This window comes from Lynx rufus, unplaced genomic scaffold (assembly GCF_022079265.1).
Source record: "Lynx rufus isolate CCGP_SWC_20201006 ecotype Redwood Valley unplaced genomic scaffold, mLynRuf1.p SCAF_12, whole genome shotgun sequence".
NCBI lineage: Eukaryota > Metazoa > Chordata > Mammalia > Carnivora > Felidae > Lynx > Lynx rufus.
The window spans coordinates 67,500,957-67,519,554 of NW_025814826.1; the positions used below are offsets into that span (position 1 = coordinate 67,500,957).

The following is an 18,598-nucleotide window of genomic DNA, read 5'->3' on the forward strand; positions in this document are numbered from 1 at the left end:
AGGAAAGTCCACTGGAGACCAGCAGGGGTGCAGGGTGATGAGGTTTCTGGCAGCTGAGTTGCAGGGGTGGTGGATTTCTCAGAGGCAGTGGCCACCTTTCCCTGCTGGGTGCGGAGGTGATGACTCCCTCCGGAGGCTAGAGGCTGACTTGGAGGGGGCTCCCCATCCGTATCCCCCTCTGGCTTCTGGAGCCCACTTTAGTGAGTTTCCCTTCACTAATGTTCACAAAGCTGAGCAAATTAATGAAACTCACAGATAAAAGGAGATGGGAAATACAGAGACTGGAATATCTGGAACCAGAAAGGAACAGTCTGATACAGAAGGAAGCAAACCGCCAGAAGTGGAGAGAATGGGGGCCTGCGCGGAACTGGCAGGCAGAACCTCAAACTTCCCAAGGCCTCGAGGAGCAGGGGCGGGGGAGACCGGGCTATTTCTGCTCACAAAGCTTCCTTTTTCTGGGATGATATGAGACATCGGGAGGGACGGCAGGGAAGGAAAGCCCTAGCACACAAACAAGCAGCAACGCACGTCTAGCTGCACATCCCCAGGGAACCCGCCTTCCTGTGCCCCAACACCAGGCCCCATCACTCAGTCCCTGTCTCTCCCAGGCCTTGGGGCCTGGTGGTAAACGGCCGGTATTTGGTGCACTGCATTGTCTGCACTTCAGCCGTGCTGGAAACCAGGCAAAGTGTGTCGTGCTGTCGTGAGCTTCTGAGACGTGTCTCTTGTCCCTCAGTGCCGTCCTGGCACCTGACCCTCCACGGTCGCGCATCCTTCCCACGTGGGCCCTGGGACAGCGCTCCCCACTCGCGTTGGGAAGCCCGCTGTGTGCCCGGACACGATGACGCGCTTCTCCTGCGCCACGTCCCGTGGCGGCCCCTGCTCACTACAGCGCGGAAGGACGGGTGCACGCACTCGTTTCCAACCCTGCAAGTTCAGCGGTGGGAACGCACCGCCGCAGAGACCGTGCTCCCCGACTGGGCCTTGGCCCGTGGTCCCCACTTCGGCCGGCTTTTCCTATCGCCCACACTCTGGTTGGCAGCGGAATGCAGTGCAAATACGTGCGTGGAAGCCGCTGGATCCCAGGGCCCCTTAAGAGCCGCGCTTCCAGAAGAGGGGCCGCCTGGACCCGCGGTGGGCAGACGACGGGGGGCGGGGACAGTCCCCGCTGGGGGCGGGGCCCGAGGCGCGGCTGCAGTTGGCCCGCGGGCCTCCAGAGGGCGCCCACGACTTCCGCCGCCTGGGCCGCCGCTGGGGGCGGAGGGTGGCAGCAGGCGGGGCCGGCTTGGCCTGGGCCGCTGTGGCTTCAGCCTGCGTCTCTGCCGAAGCAAGGCGTGCCCACCGTTCGGGGCTGAGGCACGCGCACGTGGCAGCTTGCTGAAGGGGCCTGGGCAGTCGTGACTCCTCGCCCCGCCGAAGACTCCCCGGGGCAACGACTGGAGCAGGGACAGGATCCCACTGAAGTACCCTTGAAGAACTCAGATCTTGGCCCTTCCCACCGACACCCGCACGCAGCCTCCATGCTGCCTCCAGAACCCCATCGCCCCCTCCCCAAATCACGGTCAGGGCTGGGGGCCCAGCAGGAGCCAGGGCCGCGGGGCCCCTGTGACACGTTGGGAGCCCTGGGGGTGGCAGGAACCCAGGGCTTGTGACCCCTCATCTGAAAATGGGAACGATGATGGCCAGAGCCACCTCGGGGGAACCCCGCCTGACGTGGGTGAGGTGCCCTGGGACCCCAAAGCCGGGATCCACCCTCCAGAGGGTGGGAGCCCACGCCCACAGCCCCCATTGTGGACTTGGTCCTCCCGCCTATGGCCTGAGCTCTGGGTCCGCACCCCTGAGCGCAGGCTTCCGGGTGAGAAAGGAGGGCCTGGGCACTGAGCGCCGCCCCTGCGGGGGGCCACACGGGGGCCAGGCAAGCGGTGCCTCATTTCCCCGCCTGAGGAGTGGCTGGCTCGTGTCCTGGGCATTCGCTGCCCCAGAGCTGGGGCAGCAGAGCCGGCGAGACGGGGTGCCGGCCACATCGGTGCCACCCACAGTTGGGTCGCTGGAGTCCCCTAAGTGCCCTGAAAGCCCTCCCGGGCGGGGACCCTTGTCGGCTCACGTGGGCGTTCCCTGCACCCAGCCTATGATCTGGGAAGAGCGGACAGAAGGCACGTAGGTTTGTGGGACTCATGGCTGCCCACTGCTTCCCGCTCTGGTCCTTGTAGAAAGGAGAGGAGAACAGCGCAGGCCCCTGCGTCTCTCGATTAGATAAGGGGCCCCATCCGTCTTGCTCCCTTCCCCCACCGGGGAGGAGGGAAGTGCTCACAACCCGCCAGCCCCACTCAGCCCCCGATCCAGACCCTGCCCTGCTCTCCACACCCAGCAGCCAGCAGGCCTTGCGAAATCGTGGCACAAGGTGCCCATCCGTCTCTTCTGGAGGCCTCCAGCCCTGACCCCCGCTGCGGGTTTCCTGGCCTGGTCCAGGGACAACTTCTCCCATGACGCGATCAGGCCGCAGGCCCAGGCCTCCAGCGAGATAAAAGAATTGCGCTGACGGGGGGCGGAGGGAGCAGCACGATGGCATTCGGGGCAAAGGCACGAGCGTGGCTGGCAGGGCCCTGGCCGTCCCCGGGCAGGGCACGCGCACCGGGCGCCGGAGCCGCTCCGGCCCCCAAGGCGGTGCTGCCCTTCGAGTCCATACCGCGCTGCCCCGGCAACAAGTGGATGAGGTTGCTGCAGATCTGGAAGGAGCGGCGCCTGGAGAACCTTCACCTGGAGGTGCACCAGCTCTTCCAGGAGCTGGGGCCCATTTTCAGGTAAAGGCCTCCCCGCCCACCTCAGCCACAGCACCTGTGCGGCTCTCCCTAGCGGCTGCTGAGTCCGGGCCAGGCGCACTGCCGCCTGTGCTCTGCGTCCCCGGGGAGGCGGGGTGGGTGCCGAGCAGCGGGGGTTCTTGGCCCGGCACCTGGAGACTGCGGCTCTTGGGGAGGAGGGAGCACTCCCTGACCGTGGCTGAGAGGGCAGAGCGCGGACAGCAGAGCAGGAGAGGCTTGGGTCAGACCGCGGGAGGGACTGCCCGCTCCGGGAGAGCCCCAGTCCGGGAGAAGGGACAGGCCCGGGGGAGACGGGCCGCCTGGGTCCTGCACAGTGAGGCCTGGGGGAGGGCACGGGTCCCCCAGCAGGGCTCCGAGCTTCGTCCCACAGGTATGACGTGGGAGGGACACGCATGGTGCTCCTGATGCTGCCCGAGGACGTGCAGAGGCTACAGCAAGTGGACGGCCATCAACCGTGGCGGCCGCCCCTGGACCCCTGGCTGGCCTACCGACAGCATCGCGGGCACAAATGTGGCGTGTTCTTGCTGTGAGAGGGAGTCTGGGCGGGCAGGGGCGGGGAGGGGCGGGGCAGGGCTGATGGCAAGCGGGCCTGCCCAAGGCCCGTCCAGGTTGGGGCGGGAGAGCGGCCGCCGGCTCCCGCTGGGTGCCCACCCCTTGGGGATCATATGTGTCCTGGGGCTGAGGAGGGGCAGCGGGGCCGCGGCCTCAGGGAGGAGGACGGATGATCGCTGCCATCAGGGAGCCCCCAGGCTGCACAGGCCTCCGCGGACTCCCCGTGCGGGGTGGGCTTCTCCCTTCCTACAGGTCAGGGCGGGAAGCCCAGGGCAGCGGGAGGAGAGTCGGGGCTAGGGGCTCGGGAACGTGTCAGCATGTGCTGGGGCCTGAGGACCCACTGGCATTGACTAGAGCCCAGGTGGCTGAGGAGGAGAGAGGCCGGGGCTGGGGGGGGGGGGTTGGGGAGAAGGGGACAAGGGGACGGGGGAAGAAGACACCTTTGCCCAGGAGCTAAGCTGTAGGTGGGTGTGTGTGTGAGCACCTGTGTGTGTGCGTGTGTTTGTGTATGTGTGTGCGCGCGAGTGTGTGTGTGTATCCTCTTGGGTGGACAGGGGACGTGGGACCGGCCCAGAAGCATCATTCTCAGAGCAGGGAGGGTTGGAAGGAGAAGGTTGCCGGGGGCCCCTCACTCTGGAGCTGGCTGGCCCACCTCTCCCCTGCCTTCAGGGACAGGGAGAGCCCGGACAGCTGCTGACGTGCCAGCCAAGGGGCCTGCAGGTGTGCGTGAACAAACTCCACGAACCCAGGCGGCACGGCCAGGCAGAAGTTCCGGGCTCAGCCCCACCTTCGACGGGGGCGCCCTGGGCCCAGCACACAAGGCCTCCCTGAGGGAAAGGGCTGGCGCTCACGCCCCCAGGCGGGCAGCCTGCCCCCTGGGACCAGAGGGCCGCTCCCTGCCTCGCCCCTTCCCCTTGGAGACGAGGAAGATGGGTCCAGGGCTGGCCCCAGGCTGCTGACTCGGGCTCCCCTGAAGCGCCTCTCTCTGCTCTACAGAAACGGGCCCGAATGGCGCATGAACCGACTGAAGCTGAACCCAGACGTGCTGTCGCCTCAGGCCGTCCAGAAGTACCTGCCCATGGTGGACTGGGTGGCAAGGGATTTCTCGAAGGCCCTGAAGTCGAGAGTGCTGCAGAATGCCCGGGGGAGTCTGACCGTGGACATCCAGCCCAGCATCCTCTACTACACCGTAGAAGGTCCGCGGGGTCAGGGTGGGAGGGAAGGGGGGCAGGGCTCGGGGAAGCCGGGACCGGCCGGGAACGGGGCTGAGGCCCCCGTGACGCTGGCGGCCACCCTGGGCTCAGCAACCGTTCCCGGTCCACAGCCAGCAATCTAGCCCTTTTTGGAGAGCGGCTGGGCCTCCTTGGCCACAGCCCAAGTCCTGCCAGCCTGAACTTTCTCCGGGCTTTGAAGGCCATGTTAAAGTCTACCGCGCAGCTCATGTTCATGCCCAGGGCCCTATCACGCTGGACAAGCACTCGGCTGTGGAAGGAGCACTTTGAGTCCTGGGACTACATCTTCCAGTATGGTGAGGGCCAGAGACCGGGCAAGCGCTGAATGCCAGGGACACCGGGGTCCCCGGTTTCCCGTCACCACAGGCTGGGGGAGGGCTGAGGTCACCTCAGGGGCCTTTGTGGCCCCGAGAGGCTTGGCGGTGAGGCCGGGCCGGGCCGGTGCTGAGCACATGGCTCGGGGCAGGTGGGCTGACGGGCAGGGGCATGAGGAGAAGTGCCCCGGCCCCTGTCTCTCCGTGCCCCACAGCCAACAATGCCACCCAGAAAATCTACCAGGAGCTGGCCCTCAGCCGCCCGGAGCACTACAGCGGCATCGTGGGGGAGCTGCTGACGCACGCGGACCTGAGCCTCGAGGCCATCCGGGCCAACGCCATCGAGCTCACCACCGGGAGCGTGGACACGGTCAGGACAGCAACCAGCCCTGCCCTAGGCCATGGAGCCTCCTGACCCCAGGCTGCGTGCCCCCCGTGCCTGTGTCTCCTGCAGGCTCCTGTTCCGAGCTGACAGAAAGCTCTGCCCTGGGGTGGGGGGCCCGGGAACTGACCCTCAAGGGAAGGGGTCTGCAGTTCCCCGAGTGGGATGCCACACTCTAGGCCCAGTGCAGGGTGGACGAGCCCAGAGACATGAGCAGCACAGACACCATTCAGTCGCCTGGGTCCTGGGAAGAGGGGAAGGGCCGCGATGCAGCTGGAGGGCTGCCTGCACCAGGAACCCTTCCCAGCCCCAGGTCAGAGGTGCTTTGGAGGTGACGGGCGGATGACAGAAAGGGGCGCACAGGGCTCCAGCTTGTGCAAGAGACAACAGACGGCATGCAGCCTGGGGGTGGGGGCAGGCCGCGGGGTGTGGAGTGCAGCCAGAGCCTCCTGGCCCTCCACCTCAGGTTCACGCACCAGCATCTGTGATGTTGTGCTCTGGACCCGGCACCCGGGGCTCCGAGGAGAGGCACAGGCCTGCGGTGGAGAAACTCCCCAAATTTGCAGCCGACTCAGGGGCCGGGGCGGGCCGTCCATGTTCCGACCACAAGGTCTGGGCTGACCTGCCTGCGGGTGTCCGGGCGACAATCCTACTGGGTGCCAACGGTTTGGGGCAGTAGAACACCCCCCCATACACACCCGTGAGAGGAAGGACCCCAGAGGAGGGTGAGAACCAGGCCTCGAAGGGGCTGGAGAAGGCCTGGATCTTTACTGAGCCTGGGGACACCTTCCCTGAGGGAGTCAGGTGTTAGGTTTTAGATCCTGAGGTCCCAGATCCCTGGGATGAGTCCTTCTCCGGGCGTCCACGTCACCGCGGATCTGAGGCGACCCACCCCCAAGGGAGGACCGTCTTCCGGGGTGGAGAGGCCCCGGGGGCTGAGGTGCGTGGCCTGGGCCAAGGTCTGAGCCCTGCGCCCGTGGCTCCTGCAGACGGCCTACCCCCTGTTGATGACTCTCTTTGAGCTGGCTCGAAACCCTGAAGTGCAGCAGGCCCTACGCCAGGAGAGCCTGGGGGCCGAGGCCAGGATCTCGCAGGATCCCCAGAGCGCAACCTCGGAGCTGCCCCTGCTGCGGGCGGCCCTCAAGGAGACCTTGAGGTGGGTGTGGCAGGCCCCGGCTGCCGCCTCTGTCCTGGCCCCACTGTCTGGACGGCAGTGCCCAGGGAGCCTGCGGCCAGGTCCTGGGGCTGAGAAGCGGCTTCGCCCAAGATGCAACCCTGTGCCTCGTCCTGTTCTCCCGAAAGGGTTAGGAGCTCTTCTCCCCCTGGGATCCCACTTCAATGCCCCGGGCACCATCCTCGGCCGTGTCCGCCGTGTCTGGGGCCTGCTCAGGCTCAGGGAACTTTGTCTGACTCAGGAAGTGCAAGGAAGCAGCTCCTCGTGATCTAGGCTTCCCGGTGCCAGAGGCGACCCGGGAGGGTGGCTGGCAGCTCCCCCAGGCCGGCGCATCCTGGGATAGGAAGGTGGCCGAAGGGAAGCGAGGGTCCCAGGGACCGCTGAGGACCCTGTCGGGTGCCCCCATCCACAGGCTGTACCCTGTGGGGATGTCTGTGGACCGAAAGGTGGCCTCGGACGTGGTGCTGCAGAACTACCACATCCCGGCAGGGGTGAGTGAGGCCCCACAGCCCCTCCAGCAGACGCCAAGCCCGCGTGACCTTCTCACTCCTGGGGCCACCGACCACGCCCCTCCCCACCTCTCCACAGACATGGGTCAAGGTGCAACTCTACTCCCTGGGTCGAAACCCCTCTGTGTTTGAGAGGCCCGAGTGCTACCATCCCCAGCGCTGGCTGGACAACAGGGGCTCTGGCACCAGATACCCACACCTGGCCTTCGGCTTTGGTCTGCGCCAGTGCCTGGGGCGGCGCCTGGCAGAGACAGAGATGCTGCTGTTGCTGCACCACGTGAGCGGGCCTGGGTGGCCCAGGGGCTGAGCGGGATGCGACCGGGCAGGGCGTGGCCTGCGGGTGGGCGGGGCCTGGGGGTGCCGGGTGGCCTGCTTGGGGACCACCGGCCTCTCCTTCTCCTCCGCTGCGCCTGACCCGAAAGGTAGGGTCCAGAAAGGCGAGGGAAGGTGGACCAGGACGTCGGGGTTGACCATTTGGCCAGGTGGAACCCGTGCCTCTGTCCTAGGTGCTGAAAAGCTTCCTGGTGGAGACGCTCAGGCAGGAGGACCTAAAGATGACCTACCAGTTCGTGTTCATGCCCTCCACCCCCCCCCTCCTCACCTTCCGGGCCATCAACTAGTCACGTCACCGCGCCGTCGGGCCAGCGGTGCTGCCAGCCCCCTTCTGCCTGCCCCCGGCCACCCTTGTTTTCTCCCACGGACCCTGCTTCTGGAGCCACAGCACTGTCCAGCCGGCGCCTCGCACCGAGGGGCAGGGGGATGAATCTGGCCGCAGGTCCTGCCTGTGAGCCCAGTGCCACCAGCGCCTTCTCCAGCGAGGAGCACCGTCGGAGGGCCTTGGCCCCCGTAGCCCCCAACACTAGTTCCAGGGGCTTCAGATCCGCCCCCACCCCCACCCGCCCGTCCAATCTCATATCCCCTCTGTCCTCAACCCGCCCCCACGCACAACAGACAGGTTGGCGCCCCTGTCCTGCTCACCACCACTCCAAAGGCCAGACTCTTTGTCTGCATTGGTCTTGCCAGCCTAGACCTTGAAGCTGGGCCGTGAGTCGTCCCCCTACCTGCTCTGCTCAGTCCACTTGGGCTCCTCCCGGCCCTGCCAGTGCTCTGGGACTGTGACTGAAGCACCCAGCCGAGGGCCTGGGTAAGCAGGTCAGGAGTCTTGTTTCTTACAATAGCCACCGAGGAGCTGAGGTGGACATCTGGGCCCATGAGACTCCTCTGAAAGCAGGGAGGATGGTGATCTCCTCTGGCGGGCTGCAGGGTGACCACAGAGAAGCCACCTCAGCCAGGCACAGCCACACGCTCCCTTCAACGAAGCCGTCTGTGTGCCGTGCCCGGCCGGCCTCCCACAGTGGCCCTCAGGACAGGGGCCACCCCTGCCTGACCTCATGGGAGGAAGGGGCTTTGGACAGCTGTGAGGCGGCTGGGATCTCCTAGATGGCAGGAGCGAGCAGCCTGTCCCACGCTGCCTGCGGCCAGGTGACACCCCCGGCGTGGAAAGGGGCCGGGAGGCAAGGGTGAGTGGTGGGGTGGCTCTGCTCCCCCTCCTTCCCCACCCCCACCTCACTGGGGGAGAACCGGGCACTCAGCTCACAGCAAAGCAATGACGGAGGGGCCGCACATGTGCCTGGGCCAGCCCCGGGCGCCCGCCGAGTGGCCCGCTGGCGTGTGTTCCCTGTGCGGACTCCCTGGAGGAGGAAGGAGCGTGCGCCCTCCTTGCTGCGTCCAGTGCAGGAGGGCTGCTGCCGGGAGGAGGTCTTCTCCGTGCCCCAGCCAGGCGCAGCCGAAGGGCACGTGGAGGCAGGAAGAGAGGGCCCTGGGGACCCTGGGGACACACGGGCACAAGCTGGAGCCTGGGCTTGCCACGCCGGCCCAGGCCCAGCCCTTCTCCCGCCGAGCTGTGAGGTCTTCCCGCGGGCACTCTATGCAGCCATTCCCCTTTCACAGGCCCCAGGGAGGCAGCTGCTTCAATAGGCGCTCAGCAGGGGGATTGTGGCTCCTGCCACTGCCAAGTCTCCTTCCCTGAGGCCCTGCCCTGTGGGGACACCTGCTGGCTGCTGGCGGGCAGGCCCGGAATCCAAACTGCTCCCCCGGAGGCAGTGTGTGTGAGTCCCTCTGTGCAGCGGGGCACAGGCTCTCCTGATCTCCATGGCAGCCCTGGCAGGTGAGCACCGGGACTGTCCCCGTGTCGCCCGCGGCAAAGCCGAGGCTCAGAGAATTCGTGCAGCCGCACGGCCTCGCAGCGCCTCCCTGGCAGAGATGCCAGCGGAACCCCCGCCGCCGGGCCCGCCTCTCGAGGCCTTGGTGCCTCCTCCGCCTCGAAGGACCTTGGATCGAGAGTGGCCTCGTCACACACCTTGCAAACATCCTGCAGTGAAAGCGTCTCCGGGTCGTTTCCTGCTTCTCTGTGCTCCTCCGGCCGTGCTGTAGGAGTGCTTCGTGGGGGTCCCTTTTCGTGTGACCTGCGTGCCATCTCCTGAGGCTTGGCTGTGGGTGTCCGTTGGGCTCTTGCTAAAAATCCTTCCTCTTACCTGGAGACACCGTGCTTAAGAATCATCGTCTTGTGCCTTGTCATTCTTTCCATACACAAATAGCCTTGCCTTTAAAATCCGTGACCTCCGAGCGCGGCTGGGTGGCTCAGTCGGTTGTACATCCGACTTCAGCCCAGGTCATGATCTCATGGTGTGTGGGTTCGAGCCCCACACGGGGCTTTGCACTGACAGGGTGCAGCCTGCTTTGGATTCTCTGTCTCCCTCTCTGTCCGCCTCCCTCCCTCTCTCTCTCTCCTTCTCTCTCTCAAAAATAAACGTTAGAAAAATCCTCAAAAATAAAGTAAAATTCAAATGAAATAAAATGAAATAAAATAACAAAAACCTGACGTCCACTCCCGGGACATCTGGTCTCCCGGCAGGTGGGGCCTGGGCCCAGGCTGTGCTCCACCTGAGCCTTTAGGTGGCCTCTTCCTGTTACCCGAGCACGGTCCCTTGCCCAGGGCCACGTTTGTGTGAATTACTCAGCCTGGGAGGGCCCCCGAAGGCTCCACTGGTGCGAGAAGGATCCGCGTTCTCAGGCGGGAACATAGTCCTCCTCAGCCCCAGCCTCGCGGAGCTCAGCTTCCTCTCTTCTCCCGATGCTGCTGGACAGAGTTTCTGCACCACGTCGTCCATTCTCCGCAGTCCTGCCTTCCCGTGGGCGTCTGGTCCCATCTTCTGATCCTGCCTGGGCCTCTGCCTCGCATCCTTTCCCTCACAGAACCGGACCCACGCCTGTCCCCGGGGGCTGCTGTGCGGGCTGCTCCCTAGTCTGTGATTCTTCTCATTTCGGGAGTTAGAGGGGGCCCTCTCTTTTTTTTTTTTGGCCAGCCCAGACACGCAGGTTTTCTTGTACGAGTTTGTGAATATTTATAGTTGCTGGAAGGGGAGAGACTTTCAGAGCATCAGCCTCATGATTTCGCCAGAGTTTGCACACCCTTGCTGGGGCACAGAAGTGGAGGGTTGGCGTCGGACGCTCTCGTGGCTGCCCCGGGGGAGGGACCGGGCTGACCGTGCGTGTGGCACCGCCTCACCGCTGCTGACCTGAAGTCTCACTTTCTTTGCAAATGTTTTTTCACTTTCCTGCAGAAATAACTGCCTACTTTGCAAGAGAGGTCCTGCAGTTCCTGGCTGTTGGCAACAACGGGAATGCCTGCCAATGTGCCAAACGGCCAAGTGCACATTTTCATCCCGTCTGTCGGCATATTTACTGGGAGCTTCTGCACAGCAGGCACTGTGCTGTGCAGATGTGTGAAAGATACGTTCTTGGCCTCAGTGCACCTGAGACCAAAGTGTAGAAATAGGTGTCAATGTATTTATTTTAATAATATTGGCATTCAGAAATACACACCACAAAATTGTCTTTCAATAAAAGGTTTGCTAATTTTTGGCATGTCCATTTTGGGGATTGAATGTCTAGTTGACCAGCCGACAGTCAACCAAAACCAGAGGTAAATATCTAAGTGTTCTTGTACGATGATGCTCACCGTGTGTTAACTAACAAGGGACAGTTACACTGGCGTGTCCCTGGGTTCACACATTCCTGCAGTTACACTCACCCATGCTCACACTCCTGTTCAACCCTACACAAACGTGTATTCTGTTGTAAGCAGAACATTCATAGTGAAGAGAAAAGTCTAAAAGCCTCTAGAAATCATAGACAAATGTCCGCTGAATTTGTCATGACGACACAATTAGATGTCAGAAAACAGGGGAACAGTATGTTCAAAGTGCACACGGAAGACAAGTAACAACATAGGAGCCTAAACACAGTTAAATGCACATTCACCAACACCTGCTGAGGGAAGCAGGGGTGACAGACCCAGAGCCCCACGGAAGGAACTAGTGAGAATTGGCTTTAAAAAGAAAAAAAAAGGAGGGGGCACCTGGGTGGCTCAGTCAGTTAAGCATCCGACTTCAGCTCCAATCATGATCTCACGGTTCCTGGGTTCGAGTCCTGTGTCGGGCTCTGTGCCGACAGCTCAGAGCCTGGAGCCCGCTCTGGATTCTGTCTCCCTCTCTCTCTGCCCCTCCCCTGTTCACACTCTGTCTCTTTCTCTCTCTCTTTCTCTCTCTCTCAAAAACAATCATTTAAAAAAAATTCTTTTTAAAGAAAAAAAAAGGGAAAGTGGGGGCGGGGACACCCGGTTGGCTCAGTCGGTGTAGCACACGATTCTTGATCTCAGGGTTGAGTTCAAGCCCTACATTGGGCCTAGAGCTTACTTTAAAAAAAGAAAAAGAGGGGCACCTGGGTGGCTCAGTCGGTTAAGCGTCCGACTTCGGCTCAGGTCACGATCTCGCGGTCCGTGAGTTCGAGCCCCGCGTCGGGCTCTGTGCTGACAGCTCAGAGCCTGGAGCCTGTTTCACATTCTGTGTCTCCCTCTCTCTGACCCTCCCCTGTTCATGCTCTGTCTCTCCCAGTCTCAAAAATAAATAAAACGTTAAAAAAATTTTTTTAAATAAAAAAAATTAAAATTAAAATTAAAAAAAAGAAAAAGAAAAAAGGAAAGCGAACTAATACGTGGATATAAAATGTGAGCATGACCACAGCAGCCACTGCAATTCTGTGGCTACACTAATCAGTCACTGACGGTGGAGAGCCTATGAGCCACGCCCCCACCGCACTGAACTTTGAAACCCTTGGAAGGTCCCGATGCCATCAGGTCCCGGCTCTGATGTGTCTTCATCAGTAATCAAGATCAGCCCGTCTTAAAATAAAATAATAATCAGCTGGTGTTGACCTTCAGTGTATGCCAAGGACACTGTGTTGATGTTAAGCCTTTCATCTGCGCCATCAAGGGCTCCCGGACGGTGACGGATGCGGCCCCTGAGGACAAGCTGCGGGCAACCCTCCGGGGGGCCCAGGAAGTCTGAGCAGTTTTAGCTACAGCCCTGTGAGCCTGGACAGGCGGTTTCACCCCTTCTGGTGCTCCGGGTGTTTCCTTAATCGGCAGAACAATACTGAAGGCGTAAGTAAGGGCAGCGGGTATAAGGATACAGCACTGGCGAGTTACCTGCTCCACACTTTATAGGCTACGATGGAGAATCAGACATTAATTAATCCACCTTACCCATCAGCTAATGGAGGCCCGGAATGTGAAGATCTTTGCCTGAGGACACAAGACGAGCCCGTGAGACCCCGAGGACTGGAACGCTCGGCCCTGTGGCTGCCCGGGCTCCTCCTGGGCTTGTCCACAAAGCCAGGCAGAGGGAAGCGCTCCTGCCAGTCGGGGCGGGGAGGTCAGGGACCATGAGGAAGAGCCGCCCTGGGGAAGCAGACCCCAGGTACACCCCTGGGTCCGACTGGGACCGACTCTGGGGTTCAGTGGGGTCTGCATTCCCTCCAGCCCTTTCCACCTTCCCCCACATGTGGGTCATGCGAGGAACCTCTGAGCAGCCCTCGCCCCAGCAAACTGCACTAACGCGCCCCCTCCAGAGACTGACACCTTGTACCCACCCACCCAGGACAGTGTGCGCACACGCACTGCTCAGTCCCCACGATCACCAGGCCAGGTGCTGGCTGCTCTACTGACCCCCAGCACCGTCAGGGCCTCTGTCCGAGGGGTCCTTCCGGTGCACCTGTGGCTTCCCACCCAGGTGGGGCTTCCAAAGGTCCGGGGTCCACTGCAGACTTCACAGTCCTCTTCCAGCAGCCCCTGGAGGAGACTTTGCTTTCCCGCATCTAAATAAGATTCTTATCTGTTTCTCCCAGAGAGAAGATAAGGCGGGAAACACCTGCCACAGAACAGCCACCTGGAACCGCTGTCCTTCCTTCCAGGTGAGATCTGGGAGGGGCGATGGCAGCCTGGAGGGAGGGGCCCCGCACACCTCGGGTGATTCAAGTCCCTGGGAGCGTGTGCACAATCCCTTGTGGTAGATGCCGCCGGGAGGAAGACCCAGACGTGGGGAGCCACTGGCCTGGTGTCTGCCGGGGCGACGTGCCCTGGTCACCACCGGGGACCCCAGGAGGGGCAAGGCTGATTCCTGGGGCAAGAGGGGGTGGCACTCACGGATCGGTTGTCCGTCTGGGGAGCACTGAGCCCAGTCACAGGAAGCCCTGGGGTTCCAGAACGGTCCACACCAGGCCCTGGTCTCAGTCTGGGAGGAGGGCCAGATGTCCTGACAGTCCTCCAGGAAGTGTGGCCCATGTCTGGACATGTTCCCACTGAGGCCAAGTGGCCAGGCATGGCTACAGGAGTTCCACTGGGGACCCCACCCCTGCTGAACACCACTCTGTCTAGTTGGGGTTAGGATCCAGTGCAGCAAAGAGACCGAAAGTCCCAAGACATGTCCCTCCCCATCCCCCCAACACCAGGCACCCCCACGAGGCTTCCATGGCCGGATGTTAGCTTCTTAGTGACGCGTCAGAGATGCGGAGACAGTGCCCATCGCTCCAGGAAGGGCTCTGAGCCTGTGGCAGGTCCCGACTCAGCCAGTCCTCTCCACAAGCACCACTATGGTGCCCGGTTTTGGAGAGGCAGCTGGGGCTCAGAGCCGACACAGGCAGTAACGGAGGGTACCTGGGATCCGGTCCCCGGCCACCGGAGGAAGCACTCCTCCTCTGTCCCAGACCAGGCCCGGGAGGCCACTCGCAGGGGCTGAGGTCTGACCGGGGCAGGGAGCGGCGTGCCATCTGGGAACGCGAACCCCGCCCTCTCAGGGGAGCTCCACTGTGAGAACGCCCCATAGGTGACTCCTGTGGATGGAGAAGGACTGGGGTCCCCGACCCGGCCTTCTTCGTGTCCCCCCGCCAACACCCCTACCTTGCTGCCACCCGCAAGGCCCACTCCGACCCCTCCTCCCTGTTCTCCACACCGGGACCTCTGACTGTCCTGCTCTTCTCCTGCTTATGGGGTCCAGCACCCCCGGGGCGACCTCTCCGTCAGGCAAAGGAGGCAGGGGGCCCATGCTCTGAGATACCTTTGGGGCCCAGGGAAATGTTTTCATTTAATTTTGTTAAACGACAAAGAAAGAGTCATAATAATAATGCATATGTGATAATACATATAATAATGTCAGAATCCAACCTGGAGGGGTGTTGCCTCTGTACCAGGGCAGTCATAGAATTGTGACTTTTTCTTTATGAGACAAGAATCCATGGCCCTGGGCCCATGAAATCTCTAATGCAGCCTGGGGCAGCCTCGACAGCTCAAAGTCAACTTTTCCACTGAGACGCTTTAGTGACACGTCCCCGCACACAAGAGACACCGCATTTCTGGATATCTCTGTCCCTGCCTCTCTCCCTCTGCCGGTCTCACCCACACACACGGGCACACCGTTCTCCAAAGGACATCGTGAATGACTGTGTTTTAGAAGCTGCATTTGCACGACCAGCAGCTCATTGAGGCATTGAGCCCATGTTCACTGAGCTCCCACTACTCAGAGTATGTTTGTGCATTTTGTACGAGTGTTTGGGATACAGAACAGATTCCAAAGCAGACCTTTTCTCCATGGAGTTTACGTTCTAGCGAGAGGGGCAGCTCAGAGGTGACAAGCCATGGGGTGTGTCCACAGTGCTGTGAGCTCTGAGGGTGGGGTGGGGGCCGGGGGTCGGGCGAGGACAGGTGCACCGGCTCAGCGGAGTTGAACAAGCCTCTCATGAGGTCACCATCTTTTCATCTTATTTCCAGGCTTTTATTGTTTTTTTTTTTTTTTCCTTAACAGGGAAGCAGGAGACTGAGATACCTCTTTGAGGAGACACATGAAGCCACAAGGCAGAGAGGCCACCCAGAAATTCCGTTACAAATCGTGAGTCTGCAAACCGAGGCAGGAGAGCAGCCCGAGGGGAAGGGTCTTCGGGAAGGCGGGTGGCACCGAGCACTGGTGGTTGAGGAAGTACGTTGGGGACTGAAACTGAACCCTGGGTCTGCATCGTGGCGGCCCAGGTGACCGTGAGCAAAGCAGTATGGGCGGGGGGGGCGGGGTGCAAATCTAGATCAGGTTCCAGAGGAGGAGGTGTAGAAACAGTACCTAGAGACGATCTTCTCGCATTTTTCTGTAAAAGAAAGTAGAGAGACGGTGGGGAGGACAGCTGGACAGGGCACTGAAGTTCAGGAGAAGAAGGGCGTCGTCCCAGCGCATCGCTACACCGAGGGGGGCCAATGCGTTCCAGAGAGCGCCGGCAAGTGCTGGAGCCGTGTCCTTGAGCAGATGAGAGGGACGGGGGCCCACTGGGGCGACCGGAGGGACGAGCCGTGGGCACGGTGTGTGGCCTCCTCTGAGGACGGCCTCAGTGTCCTCAGTGAAATGAGAAGCAAGGCCACCAGCTGAGTGCGGAAAGGTGAGGACAGAGCGGGGCCTGCGGATTGTCTCATGGGGTGGAAGGGCAGCTGACGCGCGTTCTCCTGATGAGCAGGGCGGAGCAGGCACGAGGCGCAGGACACAAGGGAACAAGGACCCGGTCTCGCCTCACAGTGTTTGGTCCAGTGGGGCTGGGGCAGTACTCACTGCTCCTGAGGGGCTCCCGGCCCCCGGCACGGCCCCCCAGCATATCCCACACAGGAAAGAGTGCCCTTGGGGGAACCCCCACAGCCTTGGACACAACCGGGAAGAAAGAAAAAAGAAATAGAGGCCACTGTCGCTGGCAGAGAACTGGCGGGCCCCCAAATCCCCGCCTCACGTCACGTCCCGTCAGCACCCAGTGGAGAGAGGTCTGGCCAGAGCTGGGGGCGGGGGGAGGGGGGGTGGGTAGAGGCACCCCAGGCGCCCCGCACTTCCGTGAGGGGGGCTCCGGGTGGGTCAGGGAGGTGCATGGAGGGGAATATTGATCCCTTCTTGGGGGAGCCAGGCCAGGCCAGGAGGCAGGAAGTGGAGGAGCCGGATGGACGGAGACTGGTGCTCGCTGAGCACTGGTGAGCGTCGGGGCGCAGACACGGCCATGGCCACGCGGTAACTCAGAGCACTAATGGCGCTCGGGGAAGACACCGGACAGGACCCGGATGCTCGTCAGAACGGCCGGCGGAGGGCCCCTGAGAAGGTGGCCTTTGACACGAGCGAGGGAAGGGAAGCCGCACTCACCACCGTCCACTTCGAGCCAAAGCCAAGGCCTCAGGCCGGTCCAGAAACAACTCCCCTTTTTACTGAGCATTTCTCAGCCACTGCGTCATCCACCGGCCGTGCGGCCACCTCAGTGGCAGTGAGACCTCCTGGCTTCTCAGGCTGAGGGGAGCGGACTTGGGCGCACGCCCTCCAACCCCCCGAGCCCGACGGCGGACAGCGGGGTGCTAGGCCTCCCGGGCGCTAGAAAAGCCTCCTCGGGGCCCTTCCCGAGGCAGCGACCCTCTGCCCTCCCTGGGCAGACCCCGCTGCCCCCTCCCCTGCAGGCCCCAGTAAGGACGAGGCCATGGTGTTGCTGTGATGCTGTCTCAAGAGCCTGTGGTTTTGCGGGTTCAGAGAACTCTTCCTTGGTCGCGGGCAAGCTGCGTGCAAAGGGGCTGTGGGGTGGCAAGGACTTAGCGCAGGGGACCCAGCCAGGCCCCCTCTGACAGAGTGGCAGGTAGTGGTGTTGCGGGGCTCCAGGGGCGGGGAAACCAGGAAGAGCGGAGCTTCAGGAGCTCACTGGGCTTCTGGGTCTTTTTCAGGAGCCACCGGGCAAGTGGGGAGAGGGATGCCCGGGGACTGCCTGCGGGACCGCGCTCCCGTCCCACGCGGTGAGGCAGTGACCCAGGAGTCCTATGCCGCTCTCCGAGGAGGCGTCTGCACACATTTCTCAAGGGATGCCGTTGCCCCGAGGGTCCCGCGCTGCCCATCCCACTCAGGCGCCGTGCCTCCTGCCTGATCTCTCTTTCTGTTCACAGAAGACCTTGGCCCCCAGCACCCAGTTCCTGACCTCATCTGATGGTCTCCAGCGACCCCGTCCCAGGACCTCATCTGGGCACCTGCCGTCTGCCCATCGTCCGCTCCCAGACCCCAAACCCCACTTGTCGAACAGGATCCCCCAACATTTCTTCTAGGACCTTCCCCCCACATCCACCCACGGCCGCGTTCAGCCTTCGGGCTCCTTGGCTTTGCCTTGTTTTATTGTTTTCTCCCTGCCTGAGGGTGCAGTCTTTCAGACCTTCCTGTTCTACCCCACCCAGATCTCACGGTCACGGATTTCTCCAGCAGGCTGTTCCTGCAGCCCTCACACCCTGAAGACCCCTGTTAAAACACTACAATTTAGTGGCCTGGTGAAGCGAATGAGTCAGCTATTGGCCGCAAGGTCGAGCCTTTGTCACCATCAGACTCATGATCTTGAGGAAGCCACTGGCCTCATCCACATCTACACCCTCGGGTACACGAGAACGCTGTAATGAGGCCCGAACTGGGCACCGTTTTACGGATCGCACCTTGAAAATAGCCGGCATGGAATGAGAGCACTCAGTAGACGCTAGAGTCCCGAAGCACACTCCTTGCTCTGGCAAGAGCTCTGAAAGCGGGTGGTGGGGGGAGAGGCAGAGGCAGTGAGGGTTGCTCACCTGGTGCAACACACAGCCTTGTGTCCAGGTTCCGGCCAGACCACGGCCCTCCACCTCCCCAGCCTCCCCTACCCCCCTTCCCTTGACAGACAGCCCTGCGGAAAGGGGAGGTCTGAGCCAGAGCCAAGCTCTGTGACGAATGTGTGTAGACCAGGGGCTCCTGCACTGTGTGTAGGCCGACGCAGAGGACCTCATGGGGTCTTGGTGTCCACGGGCCTTCCGCCATCAGCGCCAGCCCTGCCCTGGCGCGCAGGGAGCTGCCTCCCCAGCCGTGCACAGGAGTCTCCCGGATGGTCCACGGCGGCCAGGGCACAGCTCAGGAGCGTAGAGCCTGAGGCCTGACTTACACCCCAGAGCCCCCGGTCAGGCTGGGACGCTGCCTGCACTGGGCCCTTCCCGTGGCCCCTCTTGTCCCTGTCCAGCTGCCCCCCCTCGCTGCTCCCCCAGGGATGCTTCTGGAATAAAGTTCATGCATGTGAGTTCCGCCTCAGCATCAAGAGAGCCAGACCCCAGGGTCTCCAGGGGGACTCAGTCACTTAAGTGTCAGACTCTTGATGTTGGCTTAGGTCATGACCTCACGGGCCGTGGGTGGGAGCCCCGCGTCAGGCTCTGAGCGGACAGTGAGG

General features: G+C 62.2%; 1 protein-coding gene across 2 annotated transcripts; it reads left to right on the plus strand.

The window, feature by feature from the left end:
• The first annotated feature begins 2,562 nt into the window (after positions 1-2,562).
• LOC124507499 (cytochrome P450 11B1, mitochondrial-like) lies at positions 2,563-7,602 on the plus strand. Of its 2 annotated transcripts, XM_047073835.1 has the most exons (9): positions 2,563-2,801; positions 3,190-3,345; positions 4,368-4,567; positions 4,696-4,899; positions 5,133-5,287; positions 6,289-6,455; positions 6,886-6,964; positions 7,062-7,259; positions 7,489-7,602. In XM_047073835.1, exons 1-9 carry the CDS (start codon positions 2,563-2,565, stop codon positions 7,600-7,602), a joined length of 1,512 nt encoding a protein of 503 aa, XP_046929791.1. The 2 variants fall into 2 exon arrangements, with proteins under 2 accessions (XP_046929791.1, XP_046929792.1); XM_047073836.1 differs by lacking the exon at positions 7,062-7,259.
• Positions 7,603-18,598: the final 10,996 nt, after the last annotated feature.